A 22,359-nucleotide genomic window follows, 5' to 3' on the forward strand; every position below is an offset into this window, starting at 1 on the left:
AAGCAGCTCTTCATATATGATGTACACAATTTTTAAAATTTTAACAGGCGTTTCTACAGTGATACCAGTGCAATCTTATTAGAAATTTATAAATGATGGTGAAAATGAGAAGACATATATGATGGAACCTAGGACTAAAATACACTCGTATACAACAATTAGCAGTTATCGATTGCCATAAAAGATAATAAGAAGATTTTGGGCATTAATTTTGCTGTAGAGTTGCTATAAATAAAAAATGCCTTTTCAACGTAATGCTTATTTAATAACAACTTTATTAAACCTAAAATACCTACAATGTCTACATAAGGATAAAATAACTAAATGCATCATCACACTTCTGTAAATATTCAACTTTACAGGCTTCAACTCCTTGTACATTGTAGATAGTTTGAAATATCTTCACCTATGAAATAGAAAATACTATTAAAACCTTTATATATCATTTACACAATACAAATATAACACTAGATGAACATATATTGTTTATTAATAACAGTAATAATAATTTATGATGTAATTAGCATTCAAATGTTTATAATCATTTTCATTCAAATGCTAACTTGAATGTTGAAATATCCAGCTTCAAAAAAAAAAAAAGTGTTATGCAGTTATATTCTTACAAAATCATAGTTTCAGTTTAATGCAAACTTGAATCACTTTCTTAGATGTATTTTATTAACTTCAGGTTAAAATAAATTACTAGGTTAACAGTATGATAGATCTTACATTTGAAACACTAACAGAAAATTTCAAAAATTGTTAAAGAATATATTACAAATATGTCTTTTTAATATGCACTAGCGATATATATATATATATTTGGCTATTCTCACTTCAAAAAACACTTAACTATATATTTATCATTTATATCTAATTTCATAAAAATTCAAGTTTCTCTCAAGCAATATTTCTTTGTTTCTAAGATCAGTTTCTTTTGCATTTTTCTAAATTTCCAAACCATTATATATCAATCACCTGAAGATGCCAGGTAAACTAGGTGAAAAGTAGTGTATTTATAAATTTCTTACTTCCAATAAACTCAAAGTTTACACCATTTAAGTTGTGAATTAAAATTCGGAGTTACCTCAATATACCTAAAATTAAATATTTAATGTAATAAGTTTTAAATTCAGAAACTTAGATGAAAACTTGATACTCAGAATAGTTCTTTATATTAGGGTCACAAATATATGGACTGGATTGCACCACAATGTACCATGTACTGTTGCTTTCAAATCCATTTAAACTGTTATTGGATTGTGATATTGAACTTAGTATAAAAAAAATGTTTCTACTTGCTGTGAAAGAGAAGAGATCTCAGTTAGCTCAATGGCCTCCTATCATTCTACTTAATTATATTATAATCATGACTCTTTGAAAAATGTTTGAGTTACAAAGAAAACTATTAGGACTTAATTTATGTAATTATAATTGTTAAATAGTATATGTATATGTATTTATCCATTTGAGCATAGAATAATAAAATTGGAAATTCAAAATGTTAATAACTGTATTGGTCAAACGTTTTTTACTGTTAAAAATTATAAACTTGTGATGATTTTCATAGTGATGCAATGGGTTACTAGTACATATTTTAAAAAAAATGTAATGTTATATAGGTATGAGAGGTAACTCATTTCATGTTTTGTTCAGAAACCTTTGTTTCTTTGTAAAATAAAAAAAAAAGAAAACAATCACCCACCCTCCCAAAAAACAGAGTGTGATGTAGTAGTAAAATAAGAAGTTGGCAGGAATACTAAACTTTTGTTATTTTCTTGGACTTACGTCAGCAAAACATACTCTGTGATCTTAGTACTTGTAGGCAATTACTACATTAACTTTATCAATATGAGAGTCCATTATCATGCTAGGTTTATTGAATATTTTAAAGTTGAAACAGACAAAAATTCGAGTAATTTTTCTAATCATATATGCATATTTAGAATTTGAATCATGGGGTATAATTTGAAAAATTGGAGTTTAATATAATATGTAACTATGTAAATAAAATACAATAATGTGAAACATGCACATTTATAACAACTCATTTTCATTGTGGATAAATTAACTATAAACACAATACCTAAACTGTAAACTTTAATTTCTATTTAAAACAGAAGTTTGGCAAGTTGTTGTTAACGAATATATTATAACTAATACTACTAGTAGCTATATTTGTACTAGTAATAATATTACTAATAACACTAACACTAAATTACACCGTATTCTGTCTATACGGTAGTGTTATTGAAATTCTGAGTCAAGTCCATGCTGTGTCCCAATTTTTTCCATTCGTTCAACGATGTAATTTGTGGTATCTATGAATCTATTAACGCAATTCGTCAAACAGTTTTCCGTACGAGAATCCAGCTTTGAGGATGGCTTATCCAAACACAATTCCCAACAACGTTCAGTCAACTCGTGCACAAGGTACTGAAATCTCTGTTTTTGAGTTTCTCCTTCAATAAAACTCTTTAGTTCATTGTCAATTTTCACATTTTGTCCGCTATTCATTTTAAACGAAGAATTTTGTTACTCTCGGGTATAGGAAGACACAAACTCTTAATAAAAAAAATGACAACTAATTCACAAAGATAAAGTCAAATACCATTTATAAATTCGCAAAGTAAACCACGAGGAAAACCTCTAACTTACTTCTAGCGGTTAAAATGTGTACTATCAATCAGGAAATAAATACTTAATCCAATCCACATATTACATTTAGCACTAAAATTCTTCATGTGACTATATTTTTAAATGATTTATAGGGTATTCAATGAATACTCTTATTGACCATCATATTATAATACTCCAATGACTGAAAGCTCCCCTTTCCCTGTGGTATAATGGTATGTCTGCGGACTTACAACGCTAGAACACAAATTTTGATATCTTGTTGAGCAGAGCACAGATTGCCCATTGTGTAGTGTTGCTGTTTCTTAACTTTCAACAAACAGGCTAAAGGATTAAAGTTTTAGAAACAATGAAAGTTTCAATTGAATTAAGGTTTTATCAGGTATTTTTCCTTCGTTAAAGTTGTATTTCGATTAATTTATGACTAATAAATGAATGGAAAAGTATTTGTATTGTTTTTTAACTTGTGACAACGCTATTAATGGTATATGCCGCTGTCCCCATGCCACGCTAAGTCTTAACAGCTTGATTTAAGATTTGTTTCCGTTTTGGATTAAAGTTATAGATTCAGTAAAAAGTTGTAACGGAAATAAGGTTTTATTGGATTTTCCTATTGTTAAATTTGTTTTCAGATTGATTAGTGACTAACTGGCTAACAGATGAATGAAATAAATATTTGCATTATTTTAAATCTATGACATGACACTGTCCCCCATTCTGAACTACTGATCACACGAAAAGCAGTTACTCAGCAGCATCTTACCACTCACCATCAATTCTAAGGGATTGATCGTTATTCCTATAACGTAAAATTTTAGGTACGACAAATATGTGGTATTACACGGACTCGAACCCGGAGGCCAAGCTTTAAAACCTAAAGCGCAAGCACAGAATCAACCTGTGTCCAGCTGAAGTAAGAGAGGTTCCAAACTAAATATATGACGTATTCGTCACCACCAAAATTAGAGCGTTCCTTTCCACTATTCGAGATCATAATCTTTGAATTTACTGGTCCTATTTATTTTTATTAACTACTAATTTCATATTCTATGTAACCATATAGGGCGTATTCTTTTTTAATGCGCTTGTAATCGAATAATATAACTAGTCAACATTACTACAAAGAATGAATTTCAAAACTTCGTACGAAAATTAAACCTGATTTGATCGTGGAAATGTGGTATCCTGTCATATCAAGTCATCCTCTGAGGAATGTCCGAAAATTTAATACAGAAAGTGTATCATCATTTTTGTCTTTGTAGAAGATTTTAATGACTAAAATATGTAGTAGGACGTGTATAAAAATGTTCAGACAATTAACAGAAACTAATCCAACTCCACTTTTACAAACCATTAATCAAATAAACCCTTATGAAGATGGATGTATCTGAGGAGCACATTAGGCATACAATGCTTTACAAGTTTAAAAGGCAATAGTGCAGCAGAAACCACACGAAATATTTAAGATGTTTATGCTGCAGAATCTCTCGATGAAAGAAAATGCCTGAGTTAAGATCAGGTGACTACAGCTTAAGCGATGCATCACGTTCAGGTCGTCCTGTTTAATGATGACTTGCTGCTAGCTGCACTTGATGAAGATTGTGATGTAATAGGTGAATAACAAACACAAAAGCTTAATTCAGGCCATTAAACAGTTCGACGTCATCTGCAACAGCTTGGAAAGGTCTCAAAATGGGTCCCACATGATTTGATAGAAGCCAACCTTAAAGCAAGAGTGGGCATTTGCACTTCTCTGCACTCTCGTGAACATTACTCACCTTTTTTGGACAGGTTAGTGACAGGTTAGATGAAAAATAGATATTTTATAAAAATGTTAAGCACCGCAGACAATTGCTCAGTGCAGGTAAACTGACTAAAGCACAATCCAGAATGGACCTCCACCCGATGGAAGTCTTGTTAAGCGTTTGGTAGGACGTTGTTGGTGTGATCCCTTTTGAGTTGCTGCCACTCAGTGTAACGATTACATCAGACTTCTGTTGTAAACAGTTAGAGTGCTTGAATGTTGCACTGACAGAAAAGAAGCCTGCTTTGATCAATCGTAAAGGTATTGTGCTACACCAGGATAATGCACGGCCCCATACAACAAGGATCACATCTGCAAAGATTGAAGTGCTAGACCAGGGAAAACTTCCACGTACTCCTTATTCTCCAGATCTTACCCCATCTGGAACATTATTTATTAAATAACATTAAAAACGTTTGAAATTCTTTCGCTTATTCTGAACCTAAAATCGGACATTACTTGAGGGATGACCTGATAAAATAAATTTTCTACACGATAGATGGCAATTGTTCACCGCACGATATTCGTGCGTAACCATATGACGATAGGTTACACATCTTGATTTTTAAAATACGAATGTATTGTTGTTAGGCTTATGTTTGTTACATTAAATATGGAATTTGATCTTGAAAATGATTGGAATAGTGACAACTTTACTGACACTCTCATAGAAAAATTGTTCGGGAAGGTGTGTGAATCTTATTGAATGATAATATTAACAGCAGTAATTTTCAAGGACGAAGTGTGATGCATCATACTATTGTTAATTTGTTCACATTTATATAGAAAAACATGGGACTATTACTATTAACAGTAACGCATGACTGTGTTAACTCGCAAGGACTTTTAATTTAAAAATGTTGCAATGATTATAAATTAAAACCTGCAAAAATATCAACAAAGCGAGTAGTAGAAACTAACTACAAAGTAGAACTATAAAAATTGGATTTTGACTTTTTGTGTTTAGTTGTTTTTTTGTATTCTTTTCTGCAACTGAGTGCAAGTGTGTCAATGTTATTAGACTAAGAATAAAGAAACAAAGTTATATCACATTTGTTATCTTATGTTAGAAGGTTTAATTTTTGATCATATCTTGCTGTGTAGCTTGTAGGGTTTGAGCAGAGTATGAAATGTTGGCATATGCTTTCTGTTTAATGTTAGGTCCACTTCAAAATAAGCTCTTGATAAGTTAAATACAACAAATCAATCATAGTTGTGGTGCTGTGGTAGTCCAATCCTGCTTTAGAAAACCACAAAAATTAAAATAAAAAATTTGCTTACCAAATGAAAAATTAAGGACCAATTAGTAATTGCCCAGTTACCTAGTTTGAAAGAAAGAATAATGTGCTAGTCAAAGTTGTAAAGTTCCTCACTTGTAATTATGATTAACCCATTAGTTCCATACAGGTAACTTCATGCTTGAATAAAAATCAATATCAGTTGTTTATGAAGTGGAAATAAATGATTATGTTAAAACTTATTTTTTGAGATAGTGTTTTGTTGTTTTTTTTGCAATATTCTGTTTAGGGTATGATCTTATGTAAGATCTTAGTTATTTTAAGTGTAAACTTAATGTTCTATTCATATACACTTGCACTTAACATGAATTTAAAATATTAAACACTGGAAGCAGAATTGCTGAAGTGTTAATACAGAAATTCAGTTTCCAAGCCTTATGTTTTAAGTTATAGTTTCTAGTTGTGCAAGTTCTTTTGCAAGTTTTAGTGCTGTCTTTATCAGAACATAACATGAGATTATTACTCATTTCTTTTATTTAAGAAGTAACATGCTCTGTTTTGTAAAGTTAATTTCACTAACATTAATGTAAGACACATAATAGACCATTTGGTCCTTGAAGACTATCCTTGCATACACCCTTGGAAAAAATTAAATCTATGCTTTACTTTTCAGGAAGTCATAAAATTCCCATCTTAAATGTATATAAGGTGCTGACATTCTCTGCTGGTGATGGCAACTCATTCTTTTAGTCAATAACCCTCTTAGAAATCTCTCCTAACTAGAGCCTGGTTATCTTCTCCAAATCTTAAATTTGTATCCTTTTGTCCTGTTAGGCCTATATTTGTTACATTGTTAAACATGGAATGTAATCTTGAAAATGACAGGAAAACTGTCAACTTCACAGACATTCTCTTCTCCTTTTCTCAAGAGAGAGGAAGTTAGGTCATAATTCAGCCTTTTTGGTTATAATGCCTAAAATATTTTAAATGTATTATTGATTTTTATGCTCATGAAGCTAATTTTGCATTGCAAGTTTTCTGTAATACAGTATATGTGGACTTGGAACAAATCTGAATCTTCATAGCTGGATAGATTTCATAAGGTTTATGGTAGAAAAATTACATTAACAGGGAAGGAAATTGACTAATGATTTAGTGTATTCTAATCATTATGCAGTGTAGGTTTTAATTTTCTTGGGTATCTATGATATTGTTTATTTCAAGTTCTAGCTTATTTGTTATATAGAATTGGCTTTATTAATTTAGGATGTACTTTTCAATTCTGATTTTTGTTTGCTGACTTTTGATTTTAAATTACATATATTAAAACTTGTTGTGTAACAGTATTTCATTGATTAGGCCTTCTGCAGTAACAGAATTCCCACTTGGAGAATAAAATATTTGTTTGTGATGTATAAAAATTAACAAGGGACCATTTTGCCAAATGAGGCCATCTCATGTTCTACCACCATCCTACTGTAAACTACATTTGATAACCCCTATATTCTGCCCTGATTTATAATATATAATCATTCAACCTTCTCTTACGCTTCTCTAATGTTATAGTATCTACCACACCTGAAGACAAATTGTACCATTGGCTGACTACCCTGTTAGAAAAATGGAATTTTGTTGATTATATTTATGTTTTAGTTTTCACACAGAATTACTAGAGTTATCGTCATGGTATTAAAATTACTCAATTGCCCAATTCAGACTGTACCGTTCCATGAACTACCATTGGTGTAGGGCCATTGTCTCGTGATGATATCATGCACTAGTTGAGTTCATGTTAAGTGTGGTTTTAATGGAAGTTAGCTTAAGGCTTGTGGCATGCAAGTCTCATAAGTAGAAGCACAAGGGATTAAGCTATTCTTTGCAGAGGTATCTGTCAGAAATGTATTTTCAGGTGAAGAAAATTTTAACTTTCAAAGTTATAACCCAGAAAAAAGACAAGCTAGTTTGCCATTATATGAAAACCTAAACCAATTATAAGACTAGACAAAATACTGGCAAGGCTTTAGTTAAGATTGATTGACTTATTGACATCAGCAATGATAGAGGCGAGCACATTACAGAAGTTTAAGAGTGAGATTGACAATTTCCTGAATAATAAAGTGTTTTTTAGTTCTCACAAGCACCTGAACAAGGACGGCCTTCAAGTACTAAATGATCCTTCTTTGTTCATATATTATTTACTGGTAGGAGAATGAAGGGTATTTAATATAAGCAAAAATATTCTTAGTATGTGTCAGTTCTCTAAATAAGGTTAAGCTTGTGTGTTGTTGGACCTATTTATATTTACATACTTATGGTAGAATTGCTGATGAGTATATTTTGTAAAATGAATTTTTAATTCATAATAATATAAACAGTAAAAGTTTCATTTATGAAGAATAAATAATTTACTCTTTGCCTCTTGTATTGTTAATTTTGTAAACTTTTTTATTCTTCTAGACATCTATCAAAAACTTCAATTTTCCAAAACAGAAGGAAAGAAAGAAGAAAAATACAAACTTAAAATGTTGTCTTGCAGTAAGAGAGAGTCAAAATGATGATCATAGTAAAACAGATAATAATACAACAGCTTATGATGTTGTAAGCATGTACAATACACCAACTGTTTCCAAGTCATGTGTCACAAATAACGTGGATTCTGTTACTGTGTGCAAGTCTCTTGAGGGCAAACGTCAAACAGTCGAAACTGATGGAATGTGCACAGAAAGAACTAGGGCTTCAGAAGGCAGTCAAGTTCACAAAAAGAAGAGAAGACCAAACAAGAGAAATAAATACAAACATTTGATTAATAAAAAGAGTGATGCACATACATCTTCTGACTTAAATGTTTTTCAAAATAGCATTGAAAGAACAAATACAGAGATTGCCAGTATGAACGAAGATGGGAACAACAACGTAGTTGGATTTTCCTCTGATTGTTGTAGGAAAACCCAAATGAGTAATGACACTAGACAAAATAGGAAAAGGAAATTATTAGTTCATAGTAGTAAATCTAATAACACAGAATTAAAATATGTGAACTCACTTAAAAATTCCAAAAAATTTAAATATGGGATGTCATATAACATAAACACAGAAGGTGAAAATACTTTTAATGATAAATATATTTCCTCAAGTGATCATCAGGATAAATCACTTTACAATGATGTTTACAGTGATAAGTTATCCTACAAGCATATGCCAAACAGAAGTAACAGTGATGCTCAAAGGGGTAATGAGAAGGACTATACCCTGATGAAAAGTAAGAAGAAAAAGAATATTCCAAATTCTGGATTTAAAGATAAAAACAAAGATAGTCATTTGGAGCCACATAGGGTTTCACTGACACATAAACAAAATTTATGCAGTGAAACAAGTGAAGACTTAAATAAGCAACAGGAAGGTTATTTTAACCAAAGTAAACATCCATGTAATGTAAAAAAAAATAAAAGTAGTTCTGTGATCAGGGAGAAGGCACTAAATCGATTGAATGCTGCCAGGTTTCGGTATCTCAATGAGAAACTCTACACTTCCACAAGTAAAGAAGCACTTCAAATGTTTCATAATGATCCAGATTCTTTTAAACTCTACCACAAGGGTTATAAAATTCAGGTTTCTAAGTGGCCAATTAATCCAGTAAATATCATTATTCAAGATATTGAAAAAGTGTAAGTTGTGCTACTTTGTATTGTATGCACTATCATGCTATATTATGCTCAATGATGAAGCAAAGCTAAGTTCTATAAAGCAAAAGTAAAGATATATAATAATAGATCTTAGTTTATATGTGTAAGGTTGTCATTCCATTCCTGAAATCGTCCTAAAAGCCTTCTAAAGCATGTTTAGTAAATCCATACCCTTACTGTATTCATGTTATTAAACATAGAATTATAATAATATGAAATATTTTAACTTTTTATTTGTCATTTATCTATTTTTAATGAAAACCATTGAAATGATGTAAATCAGTAATAGGGTAGCCAGATTTAGTTCAGTTAATACATTTACTTCTGTATTTCTTAAATTTAATTTGAAAAGCACAAAAATCTTGTTTGCTTGTTTTTTGCTTTATGTGTATTATAATAATAATGTTGTACATAAATTATATGTACAATTTTCACAAGTATGTGTTTTTTAAAAAAAACATAGTTAAATTTTGTTTTAGCTAAAAGATAGATACACTTGCATTTTTTCCCATTAAAAGTCAATCATAAAAAAAATCATATTCTAAGCATATGGATGTACACTAGTCGGTGGTCATTATTACTTTTATACAATACACTGTAGCTTGTTATTTTCATATAAATTTTTATTGTGTTTGAAATAGTGTCAGGAGCTCCTATGTAAATTTTTAAAGCAATAGATTCATGCTTATCCGTGTGAAGAATGAATTTAAAGTACAAAGACATCAACAATATTGACATACATCTTTGTAAGCATTATTCAGAGATGTGTCTTTATAATATTTGACATAAAATTGTTTTATTTTCCTTGCATAAAAGTGTGAATTTTTATTTATGAAAAAGATTGTTATTAAATTTATTATTTCTCAACAGACCATTGAATGCCGTTATAGCTGATTTTGGATGTGGAGAAGCAAAAATCGCCCAAACATTTGTAAATCGCAGAGTTTATTCATTTGACCTTTTAGCAGTTAATGAATATGTAACAGCTTGTGATATTGCAAAGGTAAGATTTTTTTACAGTACTAACCTAGTGATAGTTGGAATAATAGAGACACATTATTGACATTGTACCAGTTGCATTTTCTGGTTTGTTCAAGTAATTGTTGTATAACATATTGTATAATTATAAATGGTTTAGTACTGTATATTAACAAAGTTTTGGAGCCTCATCATATTCCATCTGTTGACCATAAATCTTGACAGAAGTCCTACAGTTAAGTTTACATTACAAAGGATGATGCTGTTAGGCTGTCCAAAGAACACCACTCCTCTTGTTGGCTTTCCATGATCCATCTAATGTATGAGAATGACACTTTTCCAGTGCCAATTTCAATGGTCTGATCACACAGAAATTCATTAGCACTGTGTCTGATTACTTGATGTGTATGTCTTTATGTGAAATAGCATGAATGCGTGTTTAATTTTTCAGCTACACTATGGTTAAAGGGGAAGTATAACTGGGAACCTTATTTTTGTGAACCCATACCCTGTTGGCCTTTTTGTTCATATGGAAGCCATTTTTAATTATGTTGCATATTTTTGCCTGGGTCAGATGGATAGCTTTTCTTCATGACGTTTTGTTTGTTCATGGTTTCTTTCCTTTTACTAGGTACCACAATTTGCTTCCCACAATGGGTGTATGATTTATTTTTGGATTTTCTCTAGATGGTCCCAGTACTTTAAGTTGATCCATTTTCTTTAGTTTTTGCAGTGTCAGTAAGTACAAGGGATACCCTTATCTTCAGAATTGTAAATCCTTTGTCTAACTACATTCTTCGTGATTTCAGTGTCTAATTATGTTATGTTGGAAGAAGCCATCAATTTTCCTTGGCATCATACTATCTAATTGACAAATAATGTCTGGTACATTCTGTTCCACCACAACTTTATGTAAGTTGTGGTTGTCTTGTCATTTATTTCCATATTTAAAAGTGTTTGAAATAACACACTCAACCTGTTAGGTCACTTTCAAATAACTTAATATTTTTACCACCTACACATGTACAAATGCTGCCTATGTTTGAATTCTAGGCACACTCAGGTATACAACATATCTAACAATTAAGAGTACATTGTGAAAAACTGTTTGTTTTTTTTCAGTTCACATTACTTCATTAATTTCTTTCTTAGGTGCCATGATTTATCTTTCTTATACAGAGCAGTTTTGGCTGTGAGCTACTCACATTCACCCAATTTCCTTAATCAGGTTCTTTATTATTTTTTTGCAGTTTTCACTACTTGTAGCTCTCATTGAATTAATATCTGTTATCACATGGTTTCTTTTGATACTCTAGCCTGTTGTGCTGTGTTGTAAGCTGTTCCTCTCCCCTCTCCACAAAATTCAGCGGACTCCAGTGATACTTCCTTCTTGCATCATTGAGACATCCAACAGGTATATCTTCCTTTAGATTTTTTCTCTGCTTCTCAGTCTTCTACACCCACTGCTTTTACTCATTCCTTTCACTCTGTTGTCAAAGTAGAAACAAGTGTGGTGGTTCTTCTTGAACCACTCTTCAGTTCCAGATGAACCCTTTGTACATCATCGAATTTCATTTTAAACTTTTATTTCTTCATTACATAGTATACCCATCATAATATTCTTCAGCCATTGAATCCATTATCATCATTTTGCTCTTCCTTCTTCTTCTTCATTTCCCTAGGTGCATCATGATTAGATTGATTTTGTGAGTTTGCTAGCCTTCTATTGCTTTTCTTCACTGAAAATTTTCAACTAACAGTTGCATGACAGTTGTTTATGGTGTAGCCCTTTAACTGTCTAGTCATTATCTATGATCACACCTATAAATGGACAAGGTAATTTAGATATTGCTATCCTGTCCAATCCTCTTATATATTTTGATAAAAGGAATTTAAGAAAAAATGATACTTTATGGAAAGGAATGGTTTTCCTTTCTGTTGTAAACAGTTTTGTCCAGTCCTTTTAAAGACTGGTTTTTTTATTTAATCCTTCCAGACTATCTTGTCCATCACCTATTACTCTAGTTTTGGATTCTGCTCAAGCTTTGCTTGATAATACCATTTAAAGTTTTGTACTATAGTTATATTATTTTTCTTTTCCCAGACCCAAACATCTGGTGTTCCAATTGTCTTTTATCAGGATATCTGTCAATTCACTTCACTTTCTCATTGTGGATATTCTGATTCACATTATGTCAGAAATAACTCTACCTACTTTTACATTACTAGAATTGAAGTTCAAGCAGGTACTTACCTCTGAAATACATTCCCATCCTGTCATAATTTTGTGTGTGGATATGGGCAAGATTCTTCATGGTAGGTGTCTATAACTTGTTGGCAATAAATTTCAATAATAAATGGACAGCACACAATCCATTTGTTTTAAAATAATATACTCAAAACAGGTTAAACATTTGTATAAATGCTTCTTACACAGCTAATAAACTTCAGTTGTTATCCAAAGCTTTGAGTAATCATCTCTTTCATCAAGAGTTCAGAAACATTTAACTGACAAATGAATTATTATCCTTTACTCTGTTATCACAATACAATAAGGGATAAATTTACTTACATTATCCTGTAGATTATCACAGCTGTATCCAGAGCTTTAAATTGTTTTATTTTACATCAGAAGCTCACACAGTATGTTAGTTATAACTCAACTAAGGAGACAAATAATTCTCTACTCTGTTATTATAATACAGTCTGCAATTATAACACTTTAAGGTCACCACTATACACTTTTTATGGCTAAGCTTACAAACACAGTTTAGGTCTATTTTACTATAACTCTCACTAATTTGATCACCTATGTATGTATGTATGTATGTGTGTGTGTATGTATGATGTTATGATGTAACAATACTTAATGAAACAAGGAGAAAATCTTGGAAGATTTTTAGTAACATGATACAATATAACAGTCACAGATTAGTGACTTACACATCATAGGATTTATACATAGTTGCATAAATGAACTTGTGAGAAATTATCATTTCTAAAAATACTAAATTTAACACTTGTGCTTTAGAACTATGTAAATCATAACTCTCATGTTAAATTTAAATGAAATGGATGTGTATATCTAATAGATCCCCATAACCATAAATGGGCCATATATATATATATATATTATGATGACACATTTGTAAATATATAAATCAGGATTATCCTGCAAAAACTGAATTTAAGCAGTTTTCTTGGTAGTTGATCAATAAGTTATGTGGAAGGTAAAAGAGTGGTTGACTTTGGGTTTGAAAAATCATATTTCAGAGGTAAGTACTGACTTGAAATACAGACATTATAAAGTAGCATTAAAAGTTTCAAGGAGTCAAACCTGAACTTTATGACATGTATATCTGTTCTAGTTAGTGTACTGAAGCTAAGAATAGAGAGTATTATCCTTTACCTCATCAGCACATGTACAGTATTTGTACTGTTCTCTGTATAAAACTAATTTGGGATAAAATATTACAAAGCTGGCTTGGATACAAAAGATATTTTTTGTAATTTACTCATTATCTCCTTTAGAAATAGTGTTTTTGTTATATTTATGTAAATGATAAAACTGATACGTTATGTGTTTTAAGTACAAATTGGTTGTTTGTTCATTAAAAATGTTAAGCTGTAGTTTATTTATAATGATTCTTTACTATAAGGTTAAAAATTGAAATGGTATTTTAACATTTTAGTGAGATTTCATAATTTTAATAACTTAAATGTTTTTGTTTTTTTTTGTATTATTGTACCCAAATGTAATTTAATTAACATCAAAATTAATTGTTAACAAACTCAGAATAGTAGATTTATTAGCAAAAAATTATTGATATGTTTCAGGTTCCCTTACACAATGACTGTATAGATATTGCAGTATTTTGTCTTTCTCTCATGGGCACCAACCTTCAGGATTACTTGGCTGAAGCAAACAGAGTCCTGAAGAAAGGGTAAGATTACAGAAACACATTGTTTATAGAGTAGGCAGTTGTGTTTTTACTTTATATATTGATAAAGGGAGCCTGTCATTGCTTGGTGATTAGGGTGCTTAACTCTTAGTGTGAGATTCATAGATTCAAATTCTAGTTCTACAACATATGCTTGCCACTTTCAGCCTTAGTGGCATTATAATGTGATGGTCAATTGCACTAATCGTTGGTAAAAGAGTAGCCTAAGAGTTAGTGGTAGGTGGTGATGTCCAGCTGCCTTCCATCTGGTCTTTCACTACTAAATTATTGACAGCTAGCACAGAGAAACCTCTTGTAGCTATGTGCAAAATTAAAAACAAGACAAACTGACTAATGTAGGTAATTTCTTTGTATAGTGTCTAAAATTTGGATTCATCAAAAACATTTCTTAGTGTACTATGCACAATAAAGAAAATGTTAGAATCTTTATGATATTTGAAGTGTGATTATTAGAACTCAGCTTTGCTGCTGCTAGGATTGTTTATTATATACTTGTTTCAACTGGTCAGTTGTGATATAATTGATTTTTTGTCATTCCTATTCTTTAAATTTTCAAAATGTTCAGTTTCTTCAAAGAATGAAGTGATCACTTGTCACCTAACTTGTACTTATATTTGATTGGAGGAATTATATGTGTTCACAAAAGTAGTTTCTAACGTAACATTGTTAATATATTGTAATTTACTTATCACTATTTTTAATTCCAAATGTAAACCTTAATACATATTGTAAGCTTTTCTCTGTACATAAGTTTAATCATTGTTTAGTTTCTCATGTATTAATTATTTCTGTCTTTTTTTTTCTTCCCCAAAAACTTTGTATATTGTGTCATATTGAGTTGTACTATTAATTATATTCTGTTTGTGTAGAAAATTGTCTTAAAGTTGTAAGAACTATGAAACATTCATATTTGTGTTTCACTTTATCTTCATAACAAAGTTTCTCCAGGCTACTTTTGTTTTTCTAGTAATAATATCATAGACTGAGCTGGAAAGTTTTTTGATTTTTTAAGTGAAAACTGAATAACAGTTTTTCAATTCTATTTTTTTGTTGTTTATCCATGTTAATATTCATACAATAACTTTAGTATTACTTTTTTTTCACTATTTGATTCAGAGGACTTCTGAAAATTGCAGAAATAGAAAGTCGGTTTACTAAAATTGAAAACTTTATTAACATTTTGAAAAAAATTGGGTTCTCCTTACTATCAAAGGTAAGTAGAAAATGTATTATTTTGTTACACTATTTAACTTAAGGTAAGTTTTTGAGTACAAAATTTTACACCTAATTAACAAAACATTTGAGTAGTATAGCTATAGGAGAAACGTGTCTCTCTCCTACTCTGAAGATTTAGTTGTAAGATGGTTCTTCTAAGTAGGCAAGTCTGTTTTAAAAACTGTGTGGCTTTATCAGAGAGAATTAGAGCAAAACAGCAAGAATAATTATATGTTATTATATAGTAAGCTTTGAGTGAGAACCTAGGATCCAGTAACTACATTAGAATTAGCTAGTGTGTTAATTAATTGTAAGATAATTGTGAAAATCATTCAAGAAATAACAGGAAGCAAGCCTACTTTTAGGTTAATGTTAATATTGTATTTGCACTGTTAGTCTAAACTCTTATAGTAGCATAAAAAAATTAAATACTGGAAAAAATATTACTCAAGTGCAAAATTCAGTTACCTAAATAATATACTGTGGGATTGTAAGAACTGAAAAAGTCTCAACTCTAAGTTCTATAAATGTATAAACATACTCTAATCTCTGAACCCTGCTCTACAGTCTTAGAGTTTAATTCCAAATTCTTCAATTATTTTTCATTCTACTACCAACAACCAAAAGAAAGTTCTGACTTCAATCATTTACTCTCAATTTTTAATTCTCAATGTTCTGTATATTTTAGAAGGACAAACCAATGATTTCTTGTGTTGCTGATTGTTCTGGTTCTTCAAAAAATATCCTCATGATCAAACAAAACAGTCCTGTTCCCTGGAAGTAGAGAATTTAAAATGTTGTACAGTGCTCTGAACAAGTAACATAACATAGTCTAAGATTTTCTCAATCAAAATAAACATCAAACCAATAGTGTTAAACCTTAGTTGTGATATTGCCAATTTAATAGAAGTTTACTTTTATTACTGATACAAAAACCTAAATATCAACTGTAATATCAGTTATTACGAAAAAAAAGTTTTAAGATAAGGGTTGAATTCTAGCAAGTTTATAATTAAACTCTTATTTACCACATTTTAAAAAAATTCAGAAATGGATTTTATCCTCAAACTCAAAATAATCAGTGATACCCGACATCAGCAGAAAAATAACCAGCATTTGGCAAAATCTAGTAACAAAATATGACATTCCAGTTAATACCAAATTTATTCAAAAACCAGGCACAAAACTAAGGTCTATACAATGTAAAAACTACACTGACAAACACCACACCAACGTTATTCATAAAATACAATGCAATAACTGCCACGACTTCTATATTGGAGAAACAAGTAAAGATAAACAAGATAAAGCTAGTCAAGATTCTTGTTACAGTGTGTAATAGATAATATATAATTCAAGGAAAAGAAACTGACTATAGTCTTAGATAAACACTCACCGAGTACACAGTTTGTGTTTTGGCAAGAAAACTTGTGATGATACTAGAATTTCTTTTTTAAAGGTTAAAATGAATCATAACGTGGAAAACGAAACTAAGAGGAATATTAGAAAGATGGTAATCTCTAATTACCAATGTTTTGGAAATATGTTTTCGTTTGTGAGAAAAACAAATGCGTAACTTTCAATTTTTCGATAAATATGGGTTTATGAATAATTAACTATATGGACAGGTAATTCAACAGTAGAAACTGTCTAAGTATAGGAAATTCCTCTTAGCTTTTTTTTCAGCAGATGAATCTACAGAAGATTGAATTTGTCACATTGAAACGATTTTGGGGCTTCACCATGTCGTTACATTCTATGTAGACACATCAAGTCATGCTCTGTTTGATGACTGAATCTTTATAATAGTTCTACAGCGTAGTCTCCATTGCTAAAGGTGTTACCGTAAGACTGTCATGTCTAAAGCACACGATTCCTCTGTGTTGCTTTCCATATTCAATCTAGCATATGAGAGTGAACAATTTTCCAGTGTTTCTTCCAGTAATTCAATCGTAGGGGCTGCATCAGGCGACTTGTCATGTTTGTCTTCATACAGAATAGTATGGATATCCAATTCGTTTTCCAGCTGTTCAATGTGTGAAACGGTTGAACGTATATATAATGGAATGACTTCTATGCATGTGGCAAGTGTTGCTTCTCCAGAAGGAGCAACTTCTTTATCATGTTACGTATTACTTCCTGGCACAGGTAAACTGGTTTTGTGTTCATGATTTTTAATTTTGTGACAGATTAGCTGAATTTCAATTCATACTTATAAAATGGATCATAATATGGAAAGTGTAAGTAATACCTAAAATGGTTCATCGGAACTCTCAATGCTTAGACATATATAATAGATTATTTAGAGTATACTTCTTATATAGTTCAGTTGGATCCTATCAGCTTCGTATCTTGTGACCAGCACACAAACATTGGTGTATGCTGGAATGTTTGGTTTAAAAAATAAACCACTTAAACTTAGTGTAACGGTCCCTAATTTTGAGCTACTAACAAGAGGAGAGGCAGCCAGCCATTAGCATTTACCATGATAAACGTTTTTTGAGGTCTATTTGAATCAAATAATGTGATGTACTCAGTGATGTTGAAAAAACCCACATGTATTGAAAAATATATATGTAAAAACAGCTCGTTCGGGTTAAGAATTTTTTCTTTTTATGTAGAGGAGCGAACAACATTTCGACCTTCTTCGTTCATCATCAGCTACACAAAGAAAGAAAGAGGTACATAACCAGAAGCTGACCATGTTTGAAAGTGGTTGTGTAACTGAGTGTTGGAATGTAGAGGGCGTGCTTAGATGTTATTATTTATTATATTATTTTTAATGTAGGTATAAAGGTGTTCCTTTGTATTGGTTTATTACCTACAAGTAGAAAAATGGAAAACAGATTCAAAGAACATAAAAAGTCACCTTCACACGTTTTCGAACACTGCAAGTCAAATAAACACAACATAACCATAGAAAACACTCAAATATTAAATAAAGAAACAAACATGAATGCCAAATTAAAGAAGCCTTACTTATACAACAACTCAAGCCCAAAATAAACCAACACAAAGGAACACCTTTATACCTTTATTAATAAATATAATCAAACATCTAAGCACTCTCTCTACATTCCTATACTCAGTTACACAACCCTCTTTGAAACATTTGGTCAGCTGTCGGTCAGTTACCTCTTTCTTTCTCTGTAAACCTGATGATGACTGAAGAAGGCCGAAAAGTCGTTTGCTTCTCTACCTAAAACTTTTTTTAACCCAAACCAGCCATTTTTACATATATATTTTTCAAACTCAAAATGTCTAATGAAAAGTAGTTTATTAAATCCTTGAGGTGGCTGACTACCAAAGTAGTTTATTAAATCCTTGAGGTGGCTCACTACCAAAGCAGTTTATTAAATCCTTGAGGTGGCTGACTACCAAAGTAGTTTATTAAATCCTTGAGGTGACTGACTACCAAAGTAGTTTATTAAATTCTTGAGGTGGCTGACTACCAAAGTAGTTTATTAAATCCTTGAGGTGACTGACTACCAAAGTAGTTTATTAAATCCTTGAGGTGGCTGACTACCAAAGTAGTTTATTAAATCCTTGAGGTGGCTGACTACCAAAGTAGTTTATTAAATCCTTGAGGTGGCTGACTACCAAAGTAGTTTATTAAATCCTTGAGGTGACTGACTACCAAAGTAGTTTTTTTCTTTTTTAATGCATGTTTGAAAGTTATTTGACTAGATTTTAATTAACAACCTTCATTATGGAGTTCAAGTGATAAAAAGAAATACAAAAAAATAATTATTTTTTTGTTAAGTCACTGATGGTGAAAGTTTTATTGTAATGTAAATTAAAATAGATAATCTACTATTGTTTCTTTGCTGTGGCACAGAAGATACAGACATAAGTTAAGGAAACACTTCCTTCATACCAGTTTATTTAATTTATCCTTATCTCTTATAAATGCATAGAGTACACTATATTGTGGGAATGTGCAATTTGAAAAGAATTGAAAGACATTGCTAAATCAAGTTATTCCTATATTAATAAATAGTTCTTCAGAAGTTTGGACCTCTAAAGGATAATTGCATGTTTAAACACAAGATGTTCAATGTTAATTTAAAACAGAAATGTTTACAAGTTCATGAACAGTTCAAAGTTTTCAATGGCTTGTCCTTTAGTGGCTCAATAATTATCTTTTAGGCTTAGAACACAGGAATTTAAGCTTTTATCCCTGTTTTAGACATAACCTATTGTGCAGCTTTTGGCTTAACAAAAAACAGACTATGGACTTCTGCACTGTTACACATTCTTCATGCTGTTATAAAAAGAAGGCTTAGTGACAAGTGTGTTTAGAAAAAAGTATATTTATATAGTTCTGAATAAAACCATTTGACTGAACAGTAGATCAGAAGAAGTTTATATCTATTAGGTACTTTACTAGAGTAATGTTGAAGTGGAAAAGTTATCAGTTTACTTTTTGTTAAATATATTACTAACTTCATCATAAGTTATTAATTCTGATTAATTCTTTAAAAAGTTTCCTGGCACCAAGAAAAATTATTAGTGTTCTTCAATAATTTTTTAGTAAAATAGGATGAATTTGGAAATGTTGTTTTACTGTTTTGAGTATTTAGATAAAAAGTACAAAGTGATAGATCTGGGAGAGTCAATTTGTTCATAATATTTTAAATATTTTCTTTCTGCAGGAGCAGTCTCAAAAGATGTTTGTCTTCTTTGATTTCAAGAAAACTAAAGGTATTGGCAACAGACAGAAACTTCCTTCAATTCAGCTACAACCTTGTCTTTACAAGAAGAGATAAGAATCTATCAGATTTTTCACAGGTGTACTTGCAGTTTCAAAACGATTTTCCTACTACTTTTGTACTCTGTAAATAAAATTTAATGGTTTGGTTTGTTTTGAAATTTGTGCAAAGCTACACGAGGGCTATCAAGTCAAACATGATAAATGCTAAACATGTTAAATGAAAATTTTTGAGCTTTTTACATACAGATAATAGTTTCTGTAATTCAGCTTTCTTTTTCTTTACATTTAGTTTTTTATTATTCATATTTTTTATTGACTACTTTTGACAACATGATCACTATTGTGAGATTTGTAACATCAGTAGCTCAATGTTCCTGAAAAGAAATCATATTTTCATTGTTGTTGTAAAGAGAGATCAGAGAGTGTGATAAAACCATCACAAAACATGACATTTATGATTTGTTTGTAAAAGTGCTTCCAGAAAATCTTAGAACGTTATTATATATAATGTGATAATTAATTAATTTGTTCTTCAGTTCAAAGTAACTGGGCTGTCTGTGACAAACAATTGTATAAATGTCAAAAGTAAAATACTAACATGTAAAAAATAAGTTGATAGCTAAACAAAACTGAAACATTATGTAAAATACAAAATAGAGTTCAAAAGGCCCAAAATTAAATCAAAATTGTGACCAGTGTATAGCCTAGCTAAAACAAATTCACATCGATTCTTACAGAAACTAGATTGCCAAAAATACAACTGTAGGTTTGTTCTGTACAAGCTCGTCATGAAATTGCTCACTCCAAATCCAATGTCGTCTGACCTGGAGCCACACCTTCATCCCAGGCCCACAGTCCACATACAGGCTAGATATGGCTGTAATATTGCCAGATCAGACAGACTTGGCTGAAGCATCAGTTAGCTCATTCATGTTGAGATAAATGTGGCAAGGTAATCAGAAAAATAGAGTGAAAATGAACCAGTCATTTCTGAATAATGATAAGAATAGGACATGAACTCACATTGGTTGGTCAGTATTTTTTGATGCAGAGCAACTAGGACATCTGTGCCAAATAACTAGCAAAAATTCTAGAAGTCAAATACTGCATAATGTGAAATGAAAACAAGGTAAAATCTAAACAATGCTAAAAAATCAGGTAAAAACTTGAACAGAGTTAACAAGGCCAATGAGTCATAAAAGTGTAAAACACAGTCAAGCTGGGGAATTTCATCATTAACAATAACTGTATTCAAAGTCAGGGGTAAACCCCAAGAAAAAATATGCCTAAAATAGTGTTGCTGTTCACAGTCATAAGAATGGCATAAAAACAAGACATGGGCATTTGTGACTTGTGTGTCACAAACTTCACTGGATCAGTTCTACATGAAAGAAAACAAGGAGTTAAAATGTGATTGATGTATATCCTACACAAGACAACATCTTCTTTCCAGTTCTCATGGAAAGTAGACAGCCAAAGAACAGTAGAAGGTTGAATTTGAAAGAGTTTGTTATGGATGTGTTTACCTCAAGTAGACTGCCAACTAGTGGGAAGCTGTGCCCTAGTGATAGTCCATATGTGGGACAGACATAGCTGTGACAACACCATACCAGATGGACTTAGCTGCAGTGACAGAAGTATCATTCCCAGGAATACTATCATGGCTGGGTATACAGAAAGACTGGATAGAAACATATGACAGACAAAACTGGGCCAGTCATTTCTGAATGTCCAGAAATATTCTCACACTAAGCAATTTCAGGGCCAGTAGGGAGCTAAATTAATATAAATAGTATAGTTAGTTTACTGCTTAACTTTTATGGGATCTAGGGCAGGAGAAGTGGCATGCAGCTCAGCAGTGAACACAGAAACAGAAGAGGGGATCCTGTGCCCAACTACAGAGTGACAATAAACTGTGACAGTCACCAGTAGAATGGTTTGAAAGACGTTTGACAAAGGAAAACAGTACTTCCAATCAGGAGTATCCATACTCCTCAGATGACTAATCACAGGTGTGAATGGTAATGAGCAATGGCAGTATATGCTGATCATTGGACTTGGCAATATCATCCAGTGATAGACCCAGTTCAGCCTGGATATGAAGGCCAAAAGGAGGAATGGCAGACCA

General features: G+C 31.3%; 1 protein-coding gene and 1 long non-coding RNA gene across 2 annotated transcripts; one reads left to right on the forward strand and one right to left on the reverse strand.

Annotated features, from left to right (window-relative positions):
- Positions 1-255: 255 nt before the first annotated feature.
- On the reverse strand, positions 256-2,661 carry LOC143252244 (uncharacterized). The gene is made up of 2 exons (XR_013028899.1): positions 2,213-2,661; positions 256-406 (listed from the first exon to the last, which is right to left on the reverse strand). It is a non-coding gene; the product is annotated as an uncharacterized LOC143252244 (long non-coding RNA).
- Positions 2,662-4,940: 2,279 nt separating this feature from the next.
- LOC143252245 (uncharacterized) lies at positions 4,941-20,389 on the forward strand. Its single transcript, XM_076504089.1, has 6 exons — positions 4,941-5,129; positions 8,137-9,344; positions 10,233-10,365; positions 14,178-14,284; positions 15,419-15,515; positions 20,173-20,389. The coding sequence occupies exons 1-6, from the start codon at positions 5,037-5,039 to the stop codon at positions 20,284-20,286; spliced, it is 1,752 nt and encodes a 583-aa protein (XP_076360204.1). The 5' UTR covers positions 4,941-5,036; the 3' UTR covers positions 20,287-20,389.
- The last annotated feature ends 1,970 nt before the right edge of the window (positions 20,390-22,359 follow it).

This window comes from Tachypleus tridentatus, chromosome 6, assembly GCF_004210375.1.
Source record: "Tachypleus tridentatus isolate NWPU-2018 chromosome 6, ASM421037v1, whole genome shotgun sequence".
Taxonomy (NCBI): Eukaryota; Metazoa; Arthropoda; class Merostomata; order Xiphosura; family Limulidae; genus Tachypleus; species Tachypleus tridentatus.

Excerpts from the sequence above, each read along its gene's own strand:
- LOC143252245 (XM_076504089.1), top strand. The coding sequence starts at position 5,037 with ATGTTTGTTACATTAAATATGGAATTTGATCTTGAAAATGATTGGAAT. Across the intron at positions 5,130-8,136 it reads TAGAAAAATTGTTCGGGAAG|ACATCTATCAAAAACTTCAA; the intron begins GTGTGTGAATCT and ends TTATTCTTCTAG. Across the intron at positions 10,366-14,177 it reads CAGCTTGTGATATTGCAAAG|GTTCCCTTACACAATGACTG; the intron begins GTAAGATTTTTT and ends GATATGTTTCAG.